General features: G+C 34.6%; 1 protein-coding gene and 1 long non-coding RNA gene across 3 annotated transcripts; one reads left to right on the forward strand and one right to left on the reverse strand.

Moving 5' to 3' along the window:
- Positions 1–4,111: 4,111 nt before the first annotated feature.
- Positions 4,112–6,059, forward strand: LOC113329197. Its single transcript, XM_026576162.1, has 3 exons — positions 4,112–4,183; positions 4,294–4,761; positions 5,163–6,059. The coding sequence occupies exons 1-3, from the start codon at positions 4,112–4,114 to the stop codon at positions 6,057–6,059; spliced, it is 1,437 nt and encodes a 478-aa protein (XP_026431947.1).
- An 8,952-nt stretch (positions 6,060–15,011) lies between these two features.
- On the reverse strand, positions 15,012–16,812 carry LOC113329139. 2 transcript variants are annotated; one of them, XR_003349733.1, is made up of 4 exons: positions 16,777–16,812; positions 16,267–16,309; positions 15,596–15,669; positions 15,012–15,220 (listed from the first exon to the last, which is right to left on the reverse strand). It is a non-coding gene; the product is annotated as an uncharacterized LOC113329139 (long non-coding RNA). The 2 variants fall into 2 exon arrangements; XR_003349732.1 differs by having other exon boundaries at positions 15,012–15,669.
- Positions 16,813–17,288: the final 476 nt, after the last annotated feature.

Consider the following 17,288-nt stretch of genomic DNA (forward strand, 5'->3'; position numbering starts at 1 on the left):
ATCTACTAGATCTCTTTTCTTCTTCTACTAAACGGATAGATCACTTTTCTTCTTCTACTAAACGGATGTACGGAATCGTATCGCAAAAGAAGAAGAAAAAGAAATAAAGGAGAAGATACATATAAAGGGCCGGCTGGGGTGGGGATGTCAACCAAAAGTCAACAGGTGCTTCACGGAAAACATACCTTGGTCGTACTGCAAGAAAACATACGGGTTAGGTATCTGTGGGTGAATTCCTTTTGGCCTACAAGAAAACATACGGTAAAGTTGGGTGTTGATGTTACTGTCAATGATCAAGGAAATAAATCAATAGTAATGGTTTTAGGCTCACTTCAGCTTCTAGGCGTATTATCCCATGTTGCTTTTTTGTTCTTGCTTTATCAGTTCTATGTTGATAACAACTTTTTTGAAAACAACTTTTAATTAAAGATGCAGAGCCTGGTAGGGCTATAGCTCCACGGTGCTTATGACTTTCCATTCTCTCTCCTCTTCCATTCTCCAAAACTTAGATTTCTTCATCCTGTTAGTCATTAGATCCCTGTTAGCATTAGATCTTCTAAACCTATAGCCATGACTTCTGAGCACCGGTTTATAACTATAGATCGGAAGTTCTTTAGAGTTACTTGTAGTAAAACAACACCATCCTCACATATAACCCTAACAGAATTCCATTCACATGGTAAGTTGATTGGGTCTTTCACCTTCAAACTAGCTATCGACTTACAGAGATTGTTTCATGAAGCTGCGAAAAATGGTGATCTTGGAAGGAAAATCTGGAAGCATGAAGAAAATCAAAATTGGTTCACTGCAACAAAGCTCAGAAATGCAAATGGTTATTATCTATATATCATGCTAGTCAGGCCGAATCCTAAAGGAAATCCAGTTTCATTCTACGTTCTGTCTAGCCCTCGTTTTGAAGGATGGTTTGATATTGCCACTGCTTTGGAATCCATTATTAGTTTTTCATCTTCTTTATCAAAACCTAAAACCCCGATCTCATACCCCTTCAAAGACCAAACTCAGCATGAGACCTTCATCAACCCTAATACCTCTTATGATCAATCCTTATTCTCACAAAACAAGAAAGTTGATTTGATCCCTCCTCATAAGCAGATCAAATCACCATTTCCATGTGATAGGATTTCTGCACCTTGCACTGTCAAAACTAAGAATTCCAAATATGGGCAGTTTATTCATCTTGACCAAACTTCTACCCACTTGGGTGAATGGAACAATGCTTTTGTTATTTCTTCCTCAGGTAAGGTCAGGTCATGGACGAAAATTGGAAAAATTCTATGTACTGAGTTACAAATCCAGAATGCTTTTGAGTTATTCCCTATAAACTCAACTCAAGCAATTTTTCACGTGGATGATGAATTTTCACGGGCTAACTTGGAATTCAAGTTTACAGTGCACAATATCACCTATTCAGTATTTCGATGGCATCATCAGATTTGGGATTCTTCAGCTGTTCACCACTGTGATTTTAACATTGAAGTATTTGGAATCCCTTTCCAATTTTGGTCCCTGGATGTCATTCATGCAATTGGTAAAGCCTGTGGTATCTTGCTTAAGATTGATACCGCGACTCTTAAACTTACCAATCTTCGTGCTATGCGCATGAAAATAAGAAACAAAAATGGCATCAACTCCATCCCTAGAGTTATCAAAATCTTCTGCGGAAAGCTGATGTTGACGGCATATGTTCAAGTTACCGAAAAATCTTCTCCAGGTGACTGCAACTTTCTCATCTCACCTCCTACAGACCAGGAATTAACATTCAATTCAGAATCTGTTACACCCGATTCTTTGGAAACAAGTAGGGCTAAGAAAAGAAAGTTACTTCAAAAGAGCTACAATATAGCTGGCACATGCAAAAATATCCCACAGTCAACAGATTTTGCATCTAATGTTACGCTTGTATCTACACCGGCTAGAAGATTTCCTGAACAATTACGGCAAACAAAGAAGAAGAGGAAGTCCAGAAAGAGAAAGAAGAACAATTCCAAGCCCGTTACACAAATATGGCAGCAGGTTAGTTATCCAAATCTACTAACCCGCTTGTCTACTCTTTCCGTCACACCAACAAACATTGCTGAAGTTGCATCTGAATCGGCGTACGACATGGATATTGAAGTGGTGACTCAGCCTGCGGGATTCAGACTGTCAATACCTGAAATCTGTGAAGAACCTATGAACCCAATTCATGTATCAAACCCTCCGATACCCGTAACACCTTCCATCGAACCCCTTGTTAATTCCCCAGAAACCGCAACCCTGAAATCATTCATTGAAAATCTATGTCAGTATCCTAATCCATCATCACTGTATCTTTCACCCCCTTCTGTTACAAAAACCCCGACAACTTGGAACTGTACCAAAGTCAATACCCTAGAAGCTAGTAGATTTCCTCTTGTTTCAATTCCACAAAATACCAGTTCATGTACTCCAATATATATCCAAAAACCAAAAAACTTCTTGGTCCCGACATGGATATTAACTGAAGTTAATCGGCTTTTTGATCTTGGTATTCACCTTGGCGTTAGTTTTTCTTCTATGCCAAATCATACAAGGAAAGTTTTAGTTTCTAAGGTTTCAATATTAGGGCCTGTTCTCAAAACAGTTCCCATTCTCCCTATAAAACAACCAATACATAAAGATTTCGCAGTTCAAAACACTATATGTTAAGCTGGAGAAGATAGCATGCCTGTGCATGAAAAACGTCAATCTGTATTACCATTAATAGGTCTGGAAGACTCATTCTTTGTGAGTATTGATGATACACAATCCTATAATTGTTCAGATACAATGACACCTGAATACCCACCTGATTTCGAACCCTCAACAAAAAACAACGTAGATGATGTAAGTTCAATCATGTGTTTAGACAGTGACTCGCAGCCGATTATACCTCTTAAGCTACGAAATGAATTGAAAAGACTTGGTCTCTCTGTTGAGGTAATTGCCTCCCCTCCTTCAAGAACAAGAAGATCAGTTGCATCTAGGGGTAAGTACTGTTCTCAATGAGTCTTAAGATTCTAACTTGGAATGTTAGGGGTCTAAACTCTAGTAGTAGAAGGACAGTAGGGCATAAAATGATCCAGCTGAGTGGGGCTCCCATTATAATTCTTCAAGAAACAAAGAATTAAGCAAATATGTGGGAATAAAAATGTTGGCTGGACTTTACAACAATCTGTAGGAAGCTCTGGTGGTATGTTGATTCTCTCGGATAGAGACTTTGTGGAAGTTAGTGACTCGCTCGTTGGTGATTATATTCTTTCAATTTTTTGTACAAACAAGCTTGATAACTTCAAGTGTGTTCTTACAAATGTTTATGGGACGAATAATCCAGTTGAGAGAACTGATTTTTGGATGGAGGTTGACAATGTATGTAGATATTGGACTAATCTTCCTTGGTGTATTGGTGGTGACTTCAAAACAATTACCAAATGTGACGAGAAGAAGAACTGCAGGAAGATTACAAGGAGTATGATAAAGTTCAACAAATTTATATTGGAACATGACCTCATTGACTTACCCTTAAAAGTGGCAAGATACACCTGGTCAAATGGGCAAGCAAACCCTGTCATGTGCAGATTAGATAGGTTTCTTATTTCCCCATCATTTGAACAACACTACCCTTTTGTTACCCAATTAGCCAAAGCTAGACCTACCTCTGATCACATACCACTCCTCTTAGATATTTACGACCCATCCTGAGGACCTAGTCCTTTCAGGTTTGAAGTTATGTGGTTCTTGGAGAATGGATTCTTACAATTACTAGAAGATTGGTGGCTTTCTTTTTGTTTTGCAGGTACCCCAAGCACTGTGCTTTGGCTAAAGTTAAAAGCACTTAAAGAGAAGCTAAATGTATGGAACAAAGAAGTTTTTGGTCACGCCAATACAAAGCTGAATGCTATTCTCTCTGACATACAAACACTTGATGGACTTGCGGAAGATAATATCCTTACTGAAGAGGAACGGATTGTGCAACTTCAACACAAAGATGAGTTTGAAAAGATTTCAAAGATGGAAGAGACTTCATGGTGGATCAAATCAAACACTAAATGGATGCAATAAGGAGACCGGAACACTTCGTTCTTCATCAGCAATGCATCGACTAAAAGAAGATACAACAGAATCAGACAACTCTACATCGGTAATGAATTGGTGTCAGATAGAGGTAGGTTGCAAGATCACATCGTAGAGTATTAAAAAACTCTTTTTATTGAAGAAGAAGTTATAAGACCTGATTTAGAAGGAATTGAGTTTGATACTATTACCTCTACGGAGGCCTCTATTTTAGAATCTGATTTCACTGAAGAAGAGGTTCTGCATGTTATTAATGATTTAGCTAATGACATGGCCCCAGGTCCAGATGGCTTCCCTATTATGTTCTTTCAGAAGTGTTGGCATTTCATCAAGGAAGACATTATGGGTACTGTGAATGAATTTTGCACTACAGGTACTATCAATCCTAAACATAACTCTACTTTCATTACGCTTGTACCAAAGAAGGACCACATTGAAACTATAAAAGATTGTAGACCTATTTGCCTTCTTACTAGCGTTTACAAAATAATTGCAAAAGTTCTATCCACAAAGCTGAAACTTGTTATGGATAAACTTATTTCGCCGGTACAATGTGCATATATTGAAGGCAGGCAAATAACTGATGGTACTTTGATTGCTAATGAATTGGTAGATTCTAGACTAAGGTATGGTAATGCTGGTATTGTGTGCAATATTGATCTTGAGAAGGTGTTTGATAGAGTCAACTGGAGATATCTCGAATTTGTTCTAAATCAAATGGGTTTCAGTAGGAAATGGTGTACTTGGTTGAGGTTCTGTTATTCTACTTCTTCCTTCTCGGTCCTTATCAATGGTTCTTCATTTGGCTATTTCACAAGTACAAGAGGTGTATGACAAGGTTGTCCGGTATCTCCTCTTTTATTCAATATAGCAATGGAAGACTTTTCTAGATTCATGGATAGAGCGGCTAATCAGAGTTTATTCAGTGGCTTCTCTGTTTCACCCACATGTATCATAGTTAATCACCTTCATTATGCAGATGATACTATTTTCTTTGTCGATAATAAGAAGGAGGAATTACATAAATTGTTTTCTGCTCTACATTGTTTTGAGTTCATTGTTGGTCTAAGGTAAATACTTCTAAAACCCGAACCATTGCTGTTGGAGATGTTCCTAACCTAGCTACTTGGGAGGAAGAATTTGGTTGTTCAACTGATTGTTTACCATTTATGTATTTGGGGATGCCACTTGGTGCAAATTCTGGATCAAAAAGAATATGGGATCCAATTTTAGAGAAGTTTGATGCTAGATTATCTGTCTGGAGGAAGATATCTTTATCTAGAGGAGGTAAACTTGGTCTTTTGAAATGTATATTATCTTCTTTACCCACTTATTACTTTTCGTTATTCAAGGCACCTATTTCATGTATTAATATTCTAGAAAAGAAGATGCGTAATTTTTTGTGGGAATATAAGGAAGGTGCAAAGACCTCACACTTGGTTAACTGGGATCTGGTTCGTGCAACTAAAGAAAAGGGTGGCCTTGGTGTTTGTGATCTTAAGCTAATGAATTTAGCTTTATTGGCTAAATGGTGTTGGAGATTTGGTGTCGAAAAGAATAAACTTTGGTATAAGATAGTAGAAGACAAGTATGGTACTGATTTCTCTAAATGGATTCCCGGAAATATTACTGAAACATATGGAGTATCCCGTTGGCGTGTGATTGCTGGAACTGCAAGTTTAATTAGTGAAAATTCAACACTCTTTGTACATTCAGGCAGTGCCATTGCCTTCTGGAATGACATTTGGTGTGGACAACTTCCTCTTGCATCTGTTTCACCCAATCTATACAAGTTATCAACAAACAGAAATGTTACGATAGCCAACATGATATCGTTGGAAGGGAATTGGAAGTTTGAATTCAAGCGTGTTCTCACAAACCAAGAGGTTGAAGAATATGCAAGCCTACTCACTATTATCGGAGACAATCCTCCAATTCAAGATGCACTTCCAGACACGAGAAGGTAGAAGCTTCACAATTCGGGTGTTTTCACAGTCAAGTCCCTTTATGCAAAGATGGTTGCTGAATTTGGTGTTGATAACTTTCCTTATCAATTTATTTGGAGAACTGCAATACCTCCAAAAGTCAACATCTTAATGTGGTGCCTACTACATGGAAAGCTGAATACCATTGATGTACTGCAACACAAAAGTTGGGAACTTTATAACTCGTGTGTGTTGTGTGGAATTGGTGTTGAGTCGCAAGACCATTTATTTCTCCACTGCAAAATTGCATACAAGATTTGGTCCGGTCTCCTACCTAATACAAGATGGGTTTGGGTTGTGCTTGGTACAATGAAGATATTGGCAGACATGTGGCACTACAAACACTTCTCAGGTTCTGGTAACTATATATGGATCTTAATCCCTGCGGCAGTTGTTAATACAATTTGGAGGGAAAGGAATTGCAGACGTTTTGATGCTCAGTACATGTATAAAATAGATGACGACCTGATTCAAGAAGCTAAATCATCTGTCTTGGCATGGGCAGCAGCTGCAGGACACCGTGTCCACCTGAACTTCTCGAGTTCAGTTTTATCTACATGGGACTCTATTTCCATGTAATCACTAGTTCAGTTTTTTTTGCTTTCATCTACTTCTGGTAGAATTGTTGTACATTCTTAATCTTCTCAATAAATCTTCTCTTCTGATAAAAAAAAAAATCAGTTCTATGTTTAATTTATGAGGCATCGATCTGATGTCAATTTTGCACATTCACTTTGTTTTCGTTTTACTTTATTTTTGATAGGCTATTCTCTTAATATATATTTAGATAATGCAATTCATGGTTTACTGAAACAGTAAATAATTGTGGTGAGCTATTTTGTTATATAAAAGCCATGGCCATATTAATGTTCCATTCCCTTATTGTGCATCCCTTTCTTGTTCCATGTGACAAGCACAACTCTGTTGAACTATCAAAACAAGACTGCACCTACATAATGTAAATGAATTTGTTTCTTGTACTTGATATACCTGCACTTATGGCCTCTTACAAGATAACCTCATGCCAAAAAATAACATTAAGAACATTCTCAGTTGCTTTGTATGAGAACCTGTAAAAGATGGAGCTTTCACTCTTCTAATTTTTCATAAATTTAGAAAAGCCATAGTGAATTTCAAGCTCAAGCCAATTATATTAGTTTCTGTAATGATAGAAGGCAGACTGAAAAATCGTGTTTTTGTATTTGGACGGTTATCTACATTTTGGATGTATAAAAGATGGCCACGATTCAACCATCAAGAGATCTACACTTTTGGGACATAAAAAACGGTCACAATTCAACCATTTAGAGTTTTACATTTTGGGGCATGAAAGACAATCACGATTATCCCAAAAAAACGTCTGCTGTTTGACACATTAATGACGACCGCTCATGCTTAAGCGTTACATTAGTGCATTCATCACCCTAATATCATATAGAATCGTTAGTGCATTCATCCCAATTAATAAGAGAAAAAACGGCCATGCTTTGCCGTTATAAATAAAATCAAAATACATAAAAACGAAAAATGTTATTATAGTCTAGGATTTTAATCAATCAACCGATGATATTCGTTACAAACATTTTCGCAGAGTAATTATCTCTTCTTCTCTACAGACTTCAATTCTCTTTTTGTGTTGTTGTACTTTGATATTACCCTTTTGATGAGGATTGGAACAAAATGACCATCACATTTAAGACGCGCTCTCATTGTTCAAAGCTACTTAAACTTATTTTCTAAGCTTTGGTTAACCCTATTTCAGTGACTTGATCAATCAATAAATCATGTTTTTGTTGCTCCTGAGGTTGTTTAAAAAAATTTGCAGTTTCTTTCGTTTTAATATGTATTGTCAATCGGCATGGTATATCGATATCAAGTAATAAGGGAAGGTAAAGTAGGTTGTTGATGATACTTGCTTATAATATATCAGGTTATCTAGGCACCTTGAAATGTTGTGGGTGATTCCCCTTAATGTTAGAAAGTATTGATGTAGTTTGTGGTGTCACCTGTATATATCAATTTTTTTCTTGCTAATCCTTCTTGGGTCCACATTTATTCCCTGTTCAGATTAATTGTGAAATTTCTCTTCTTGATGACTCTGAAGTTTTATTCATTCAGATAGTAGGTTTGGTTCCATTTAATTTTCATCTTGATGCATTTTAAATTTGAATTTCCCCGGTACCTATGTTCTAAAACGCTTCATAGTTTTTTAACAACTTTGCAACTTGGAGATGCCGGACTCATATGAACTCCATGAGACTAGCTCGGAATCAACCTTTGAAGCGCTACAATGGGCTTTAACTTTAGGCATTCTAAAGATATGCTTTGCATTTAAGAATCTTATTTGTTACTCATCTCCTTTCAGCAATACTAATTTGTATACTTTGTGCAGGTTGTTAAAGGTTTACAAAGTGAGTTTGACATGGTTATGTAAAGGCTAAATTGAGTACAGTGATACTGCAGTGTAATTTCTAAATTTATGGCACTCTTGAAGAAAATCAATCATCTAGAATATACTTTTTTTTAAAGAAAAGAATAGAGGTTTCGTGTCAGATTGATGGTGTAATGTACTATTGGGTGCTCATGTTGTGTTATAGATTAAGGTACTGCCGCCATCATATCGGAGGAAAGGAACCAAATGGTAGGATTTGAACTTAGCAGTTGGCACCTCGACAAATATACCAGGTCGGTTAAGTGAGATGTTTGAGACATCAATATCACCTATGGTTATACACTTTGTAATTCCTGAACTCAATGTGGATGTGTAGTATTCGTGGAGTCTAACTGATGACTTTCTAAAAGAACATGGAAGAATTTTGTTATAAAGTGAAGTTTCTAAAAGTTAACCATTTTTTTTTCTTTGCAATATAAGTTTGACGTTTTAAAAGATTACATTCTAAACAATCTTAGCAGGACTTTTTATATTTTTATTTAAATCACACTACCTCTATTTTTTGAAAAGTGGTACTATCACATTTTCAACTTAGCTTAAAAATAGGCGAAAAACTGATAGTAATTTTTTTCCCACAAATGGATACTTTTTCTTTTAAATTTAAAATTATATTTCTAAAAATAAAATTAAATAAAAACAATAATATTTTTACAGAGTCGGTAAAAAAATAACCCTGACTCAATGAGTCACCTCGGCTGAAATAGTTGACTCTCAGCTAAAACACGGGTTTCACCCCACGCGTTATCATTTTTCTTCACTATTTGTGATTTTTTCTCAGCTAAAAAATTGATCATTTTATGTATCAATTTTTTTGAAATAAAAACATGTGAAGAAAAAAAAAATAGGACATAGGTTTTATGAAAAAATGATTTACGATTATTAGGCTTATGAGAGAATACATAATTTCTCGAAGAATGCTCATATGCTCCTACACGCAACAACTGCACCAGTTAGTGCTTTAGGCTCAAAACCATAGCTTGGTTACTCGCTACGACACATTTCTCTTTTCTTTTGATTTTTAAGGTAACATTTTAATTTCCGCCTCTTTCGATCTATAGAAAACTATACCTATTTAAATCTGGAAAGAGAATATTTTATGACATAAAATATGTGATATATGTATTCTATAAATCTCAATGGATAGTAAAAGAGAAAAAAAAAAACTATACAAAAATCGACTTTCACGTGAATTTTACGGTTGTTCAGATAGAACCCACCATTCATGTGTATGGTTTCCTATTCAAGGAATCGGTTTTTGCAAAGGATTTTTGTCATCCATCTAAGAAAGAGTATTATTAGGTATATCTCTAACGAACACGGTATGAAATAGTTTACCAATATAACCAATAAAAGAAAAACATTATTTAAACATATAAAAAAGTTAATAAGCAAAAAACAAATCACACCCTCCAATAATAAATAACATTAAAAATCCAAACACGTGTCGTTACGGCACGGGTCATACACTAGTATATATATATATATATATATATATATAACGATTATTACATGAAACTAGTTGGAAGACTAACAAGCTAAACTCCAACAACGCACTACTACATTACTTTAACATGTTGTCGTGCTATCCTACCAGCGAGCGTCATGAGCAACCGACCAAGGAAGCCGAAGCGGATAGGGGACCGATTATGTCGCAAGGGGGCAAGCTCACTCTACCTTCCATGAAAATAAAAGAAAATATTAAATTTTATTAAATTTTATTTTATTTATTTATTTTTATTTAAAGTATAATTATAAATTTTATTGTTTTCTAAATTAACAAATATTTCTATGCTTTGGGACTTATTCTCAACAGTCTCCTTTATCCTAGGAAAACTACCCTACATAAGGGGATCAAAATATTATAGATGTATTTTTTTATACAGTAACAGTTCTGCAATTTAGTAATCCTAGCAGGGTTATCTTTTCTATTTTATTCACCTGTTGCAGGCTCTGATCCTGATGATAATTTCCCAAAGTGTACTATAGAAGCATTCTATCTTCCTGCTCTTAATAAAGCCTCTAATGATGCAATCAACCAAACAATCAATACAACCCTCTCACTCAATCTCAAACTCTATAAAGCAAAATCTTATATATGGAGAATTTACTATCATACTTTTAACATTTCTCTTTATTACTACCTCCACAATGTTAGTACTGCTGGTGATCAGCTCGATACTCTGATACGTTTACCCATCGGAGTTATATCTCTTCCAAGATTTGAATCGCATTCTGAGTATGAGAAACAGATTCAAACTTTTGGGGTTCCTTGGGAGGAAGTTATGATGGAAGTATCTAACGGAGGCACTGCGACATTCAGGGTTGAATTGGCTTCACGTGTCAGTTATACTGTGTTCCTCGAATACTTTACGCCTATCAAAAAACATACGGTGGAGTTGGGTGCCAATGTTACTGTCAATGATCAAGGAAATGAATCAGTACCTGGAGGTATTAGGCTCAGTTCAGCTCCTAGCATATCAATAACCCATGTAGCATTTTTGTTCTCGCTTTATCATTTTTGGGTTTGATTTTGTGAAACATCAATCTGATGTCAATTTTCCGCATTCATTGCCCATTCGTGTAATGTTTTAATGAAACAGTAAATAATTGTTGTGCGCTACTTTCTTATACATCATTAATGTTCATCGCGTATTGACCTAACAACAAAAGCCATAGCCATTTTAATATTCTCGTATCATGCATCCTTTTCTTGTGTTTCTAAACTCTGATACCATGTTGGAAATTCTTATATATTTGACACCCAATAATATTTGCGGAGATATAAGAGCATATGGTGTTGCTCGTATAGAGCTTCTAGAACTCTAGTAAAGAAGGTTGTGAAGCTAGACTAAGTAGTTTCTTAAAACTCTCTTGTATTTGATTTTACTTGAATGATTTCAAATGAGTATACATCATCCCTATTTATATGCTTACATAAACCGTCAATATGGGTTATAGCCTGCACTTTAACTTAGACATGTTACACCATATGATCCAAAGAAAAAATGAAAAGGGAGAAGAGAATTCCTAATATTATTTATGAATTCCTCAGCACTATTTTGCTTAGCAGTTATGCAGTGTGGATCCTTGGTTTTTCTGTATTCCCTTGGTTTTTCTGGATTCCCCTACAAAGTAAGGAACGAAACCCCACAAACATAATGCAAGTGACATCCCTTTTTGACTGGTAAATTTCTCGTGGAAAACAATTGTTGCAGCGACCTGAGTGAATGGAAGTAAACATGCAGTGAAAATTCCAGTGAAAAGAAATGTTGTGCAGTAGATCATCCCCAAAAAACCCTACAAAAAAGAGTTGCGAAGTAACTGCATGCAATTGCCACTATCAGGAAATAATATTTCTCTTGGCCCAAACCAAAATTTCTCCCTTCTCTTGGAATAACCTGCAATAATTTTTTTTTTTAAGAATATTGTTAAATCGTCACTGATGATTCATAGTGATCCATTTCCGGATATGAAATGGCCTAAGAATAAAACAAATGTTTCGAGATTATGTCAGTTGATTTAAAAAATAAAAAGACAAGACGAGATTATATATATATATATATATGACTCTATCCATATCGAATTTGTTGGCATAATTAGGATGGCCATCAACAAGGATTTCAGGTGCCTACTTTACCCTGTCTGCTCTCAAAGGTTTATCATTTATGTTCGGTTGACTTTGGAATAATACTTTCTTGGAAAATTGTAGTTTTAGAACGTACAATTATTAATGATAACGACGCACTGCATCATTTACTAGACTAGATTATCACCCGTGCGATGCACAGGTCTGTTTATTGCTTATGAAAAAATCGAATGCTCTTTTTATATAGAGAATATATTACAAAACCAAAATAATCCAAATAAGTGTGCAAGAAAAAAAAATGAATCAAAAAGGGCCAAACACGAATATAATTAAATTGTATACCCTTTAGTCAAAATTATTTTTCAAATAAGCTATTGCGATAGAAAAACAAATTGTAAAATTATTTTAGTTCTTTAACCAAGAAATAATCGACTATGGTTTTGATGGCTCCTCAGTTGTATTCTCGATAATTAAATTTGTTTTGGTTGGTTGAATAAAACCATACCATTCTTATCAAACCTAAGATTTACACTGGTTTCTCCTATGGTTTCTTTGTAGTCTTTGTATGTCTCTTCTTTTTTCTTTTTTGTTGTGAAGTTCTTCTCTGTTCTTGTTTTTGTGAATTTGTTGCTTTCTGCCATTTTTTGTTGTTCTTTTTGATCACTGCATGTAGGTAGTGATACTCGTACCTGTATATGTTACGAAGATTTTCAAGCTTCATCATGTGATTTTTTTTGGGATAAAGATAGCTTACGTTTGCATATTATATATATAGAGAGAGAACATAATTAGGTTGTAATTTTTTTTTCCGTATTTTATTTAAATTCTGATTTTGAAGATATCTTACTTGTATCTAAACTGAGAAACCCTAATTCTTATCTAGGATAAGTTTGGCATCTTTTTGCACGAAAAAGATTGTGGGCAAAGATCTTATATGGTAATAATCCCATACCATTAAAAGGTTGATAAAATAAGATTTCAGTGAATCTTAGGAAGAGACGATTGTGGCCTTGTTAGAAATGATCATACTAAACGATTTCTCAAAGTTTAACCAAGATCACAGCCAATGGTGAAATTCATTGAGGGATTAGACAAAACTTTGGGAAAATAATATTTGTTATTTTCTGATGGTGCTTCTTGAATTTCTCTGTAATGCAGAGGGTACCTAATGATTTTGCAGACTCGTATTTGAGAAACATAACACAGACAAAGATCACTCTTGGAATTTCAGATGGGAGAACCTGGGAGGTTGGATATGTTTCAGATTCGTTGCAGATAATCATTTGAAGGAAGGAAATTTCATACTAAATTGATATAAGCTCGCTCCCATGGATGCATACAATTTTCTTCCATTGATATAAAATTCTGGATTTTCTTAAAGTCTATAGTGACATCTCTAAGGATTCCTCGTCTATGAACAGAAAATTCTCTTTCATTACTCTGTCTCATTATACTATGAAATTTTTTGCCTGACAGAAGTTCATCCAAAGATTTGGTTCACAAATTTCAACAACATAAAAATCATCATTATTCACGTTAAAAGGAGGTATCTCCTCAAAGAATTCATGTCGACTGTATAGAGATAACAGAAAAATAAAATATAAACATAACTTTTGCGAAGAGAACAAACCAAATAATATACATTTCATCACTACCTGCAAAACTAAGCGTGCAAGTAATTACATGCATGTCCGACTACAGCCTGTTGCATGTATCTGTCTGCTTGATTCAATAAGACGCCCAACTACCAAATAACTCAACCGGTTTTGCTCTTCCCCTGTCAACTCAATATATGATGGGACAGGTGGTAACTCACGAAATGTCTCTTCAGGTGCAGATGTGCCTGGTACCGGAGAATTCCGATCAAAATCCATCATATTAGAATCCTGCATCTCTTGTTTCCACTACAGATAAATCTGGTTGTTCTGGAGATAATACAGGTTCCAGATCCATGATGATGTTAGAAGGTGGAACATATGATATTGTATTATTAACCTCTGCAGATGGTTAAGCTTCTCAAATAACTTATCGAATCCCTATTATCCTGAGCAATGTGCATACTCTATTACTCTTGTCTTTCCTCAACTCTCAACTGTCGAGTCCCTATCAATATTATCCTGAGAAATGCTCCAGTCTTAACTATATCGGTTTTATTTTCCATGTAACATTAATGTCGAAAAAAATCAATGATCAATATCGAAAAAATAGATGATCAATGACATTTGCATTCCCTGAGCATGTTAATAAGCTGCAACCACATCAGATATTATTGATTGTGCAAAATATCTCTAAATTCGCACTAAATGATATGCAGTGCTCATTTGAGTGTCCAAAAATTATTTCAATAATTACTATCTGATATATTAGTTGCCCTATATGCAAGCATAGGCTCATGCTTGTTTAAGTAATATCAATGAGATTACCCAGTAAGAATAGCTAGGGCATCCAATGGAAAATTATTCGAGTTTCCAAGATGGTGGCTGTTTATTTGATAGCAGCATTCCCACAGTGAGAAAGGTTAACTTCAATTAGATGTTTTCCTCCTTCATTTACAGGCTTGCCTCCTTTTGCTATCATGATTTTTACGATACTCCTAAACCTTTGCATTACTGAATCTGGTGCAATCTTTATAAGATTATTATTAGGTCATTGCTGTGGGAGGGCTTCTTTGTTTGAAAATAGTAGCATAATGTCTAAACTATAAGAACCATAACATTTACTAAAAGAGATTGATCAAAACATTTACTAAAAGAAAACCCATTACAAAGTTGGAATTATTTTTGATTTATAAAAATCCCATCTAACAAATCTATCCTTAAGAAAAATAAAACAAATTCATTCGTAAGAAAAAATTCTAAGAAAAAATAAAAGCAAATCTTCTAATTAAGTACCCACTTAACCTTCTACTCATCATTCCCATTCCACTTGGAGAATAGTACGGTCTATAGACCCGGATTATGAAATATCTTCAAGACATTGGATTATGCCCAGGGTATTTGAAGGAAAATATAATGTTTTTAACTGTTAAGCGCATAAGGGGATGCTAGGAAGTGACTTCATTTTCCGCAGGAAACCCTGTAAACACCATTCCTCACAATGCCAGTGCTTCAACAGAAGCATTCATAAATAAGCTAGAATTTAGAAAATTAGCAATATATTTAGCAAGTGATACTAAAGAAAATAAAAAGCAATACTTCATAGCTACCAAAATAAAAAGAAAATTGCAACAGTCCACCCAAATAAAGCATCTCATAAAATTATCTTCAGCGCTAATCATGCCCGATAAAAAATATCAGAAAACAACATCTCATAAAATTATCTTCAGCGCTAATCATGCCGGATAAAAAATATTTTTTATAAATTCGGAAAACAAAGGGAAGTAAATTTAAGGAATTAAGGAAACAAAGGGAAGTAAATTCACTATGAAAATTAAGGAATTCGTCCATTATTAATAGTATTTCAAAGACGCTAGAAAAATACCTTTAATAAACGTATGTGCAGGTACCAAGCGTATCTACAGCTTTTCCTTTACTATAGTTAAAGGTCAGGTGTTTCTGAGCATCAAAAAGCAACACAGTGTGAAGAGCAAAACCAATGCAATTTTACAAAAAAAAAAAACAAATGCAAGAAAAATATTAAAAAATAAATAGAAATCAAGCTTTTGTTCTTTCATAGTAAAAAGACAGGACTCAAGCTACTACTAATGGTTCTGTTCTTTCATAGTACAACATACAACATAACTTCTGCTATTTCACTTGCATATAATTAGATCGATTTCGCATGGTTTCATTTGCCGAGTTCAAACTCTAAAGGGCTCTGGTTAGCTGTTAGGTTCTAATAATTAGCTGTTAGCTATTATTCTCATGAAAAATACTGCTTATGCTATGCTATTATTAGTATTTGTTTCTCTATCACAATGCCGCAATCAAACAAAAAAATAATTGACGAAAACCAAAGGCAGAGTTAAAGGTCATTCTAACGAAAGAATGCTTTCGAATACAGTCGACTAAAGGAAACTTGATTCTTGCTTTCTGCAGTAAAACGACATCTTACACCATATTTCTTGTTTTTCTCGATGAAACTACCGGTTAATTTCGAAAATAACCTATACAAAAATAATATTCACAATAATAAGGAGTAGAGAAAAGCACCTAAGCTAATTTCGAGCTTCCCATAAAACGCTTTTTAGCATACCTGAAAAGTGCAAACCAAAAAAACGTAAAATCAGTGATCATCAAACAGCAAGACAATGAGAGGAAAAAAACAAAAAAAACCCTTGAAGAAAAAAGAAAAAATAAAATCTGACTATCATAGCTGTTAATAACAAGCATATCAGCAACCAAAAAACACACATGAAAAATATTGCTTAAGCATTTTTTAGTATTTCGTGAAAAATTAAGATCACAAAACACTTTTTTTGCAAACAAATTCATATAAATTAAAAATTACAATTACAACAGAATATTAAAACTATCACGCGGTGAATGGACGGCATCATAAGAATTGCAAAGGATTTAGGGGAAATTACCTTTATGATTTTGAACGCTGATGAGATAAATTAAAAATTACAATTACAAGCCACTAATACAACAGAATATTAAAACTATCACCTTGTTAGTTGACGACATCATAAGAATTGCAAAGGATTTAGGGAAAGTTACCTTTATGATTTTGAACGCTGATGAGATTGAGAAAAATATAAACCTGATTCCAAAAAAAAAAAAAAAAAATCGTCATCGTTTTGTTAGAGGAAGAAATGATGAAAACAGTTTCGATAAATCTCTAGGTTTGGGTAAAAACATACCTTTGCAACAAATCCCAACAAATCTCGTGGTATTATATACACAAGAATTTTTTATTTTTTTTTGGGAAGTTTGCATCTCGTCAAGGGCCTATAGAGCTATTAAAGGCCCAAAATTCCCCAAAAAAAAAAACTTCCTCTTAAAAGAAAAAATAACATATTCTGATATTCACATTTATTTCTTTATTATATTCCAATATTTTTTTCCTTGTATAGGAAAACTTTTTTTTTTTTGTTATTGTTGTTGATGTCGTTTTTTTTTTCATTGCAAATTATACTCCTAATGATTTTGTATTATTTTTATTTGCACAGGATTAACAAACCCTTCGATATATTCACGCGTGGCTCCAACAAATCAGGTATTTTCTTTTA

The sequence above is a fragment of the Papaver somniferum genome, unplaced genomic scaffold (assembly GCF_003573695.1).
Source record: "Papaver somniferum cultivar HN1 unplaced genomic scaffold, ASM357369v1 unplaced-scaffold_115, whole genome shotgun sequence".
NCBI classification, from domain to species: Eukaryota; Viridiplantae; Streptophyta; class Magnoliopsida; order Ranunculales; family Papaveraceae; genus Papaver; species Papaver somniferum.

What these genes read in the sequence shown, in the direction of transcription:
- LOC113329197 (XM_026576162.1), top strand. Translation starts at nt 4,112, where the DNA reads ATGCATCGACTAAAAGAAGATACAACAGAATCAGACAACTCTACATCG. An exon ending in TGAATTGGTGTCAGATAGAG is followed by an intron (nt 4,184 to 4,293) that starts GTAGGTTGCAAG and finishes ACCTCTACGGAG; the next exon opens with GCCTCTATTTTAGAATCTGA. An exon ending in GCAATATTGATCTTGAGAAG is followed by an intron (nt 4,762 to 5,162) that starts GTGTTTGATAGA and finishes TGTTGGTCTAAG; the next exon opens with GTAAATACTTCTAAAACCCG.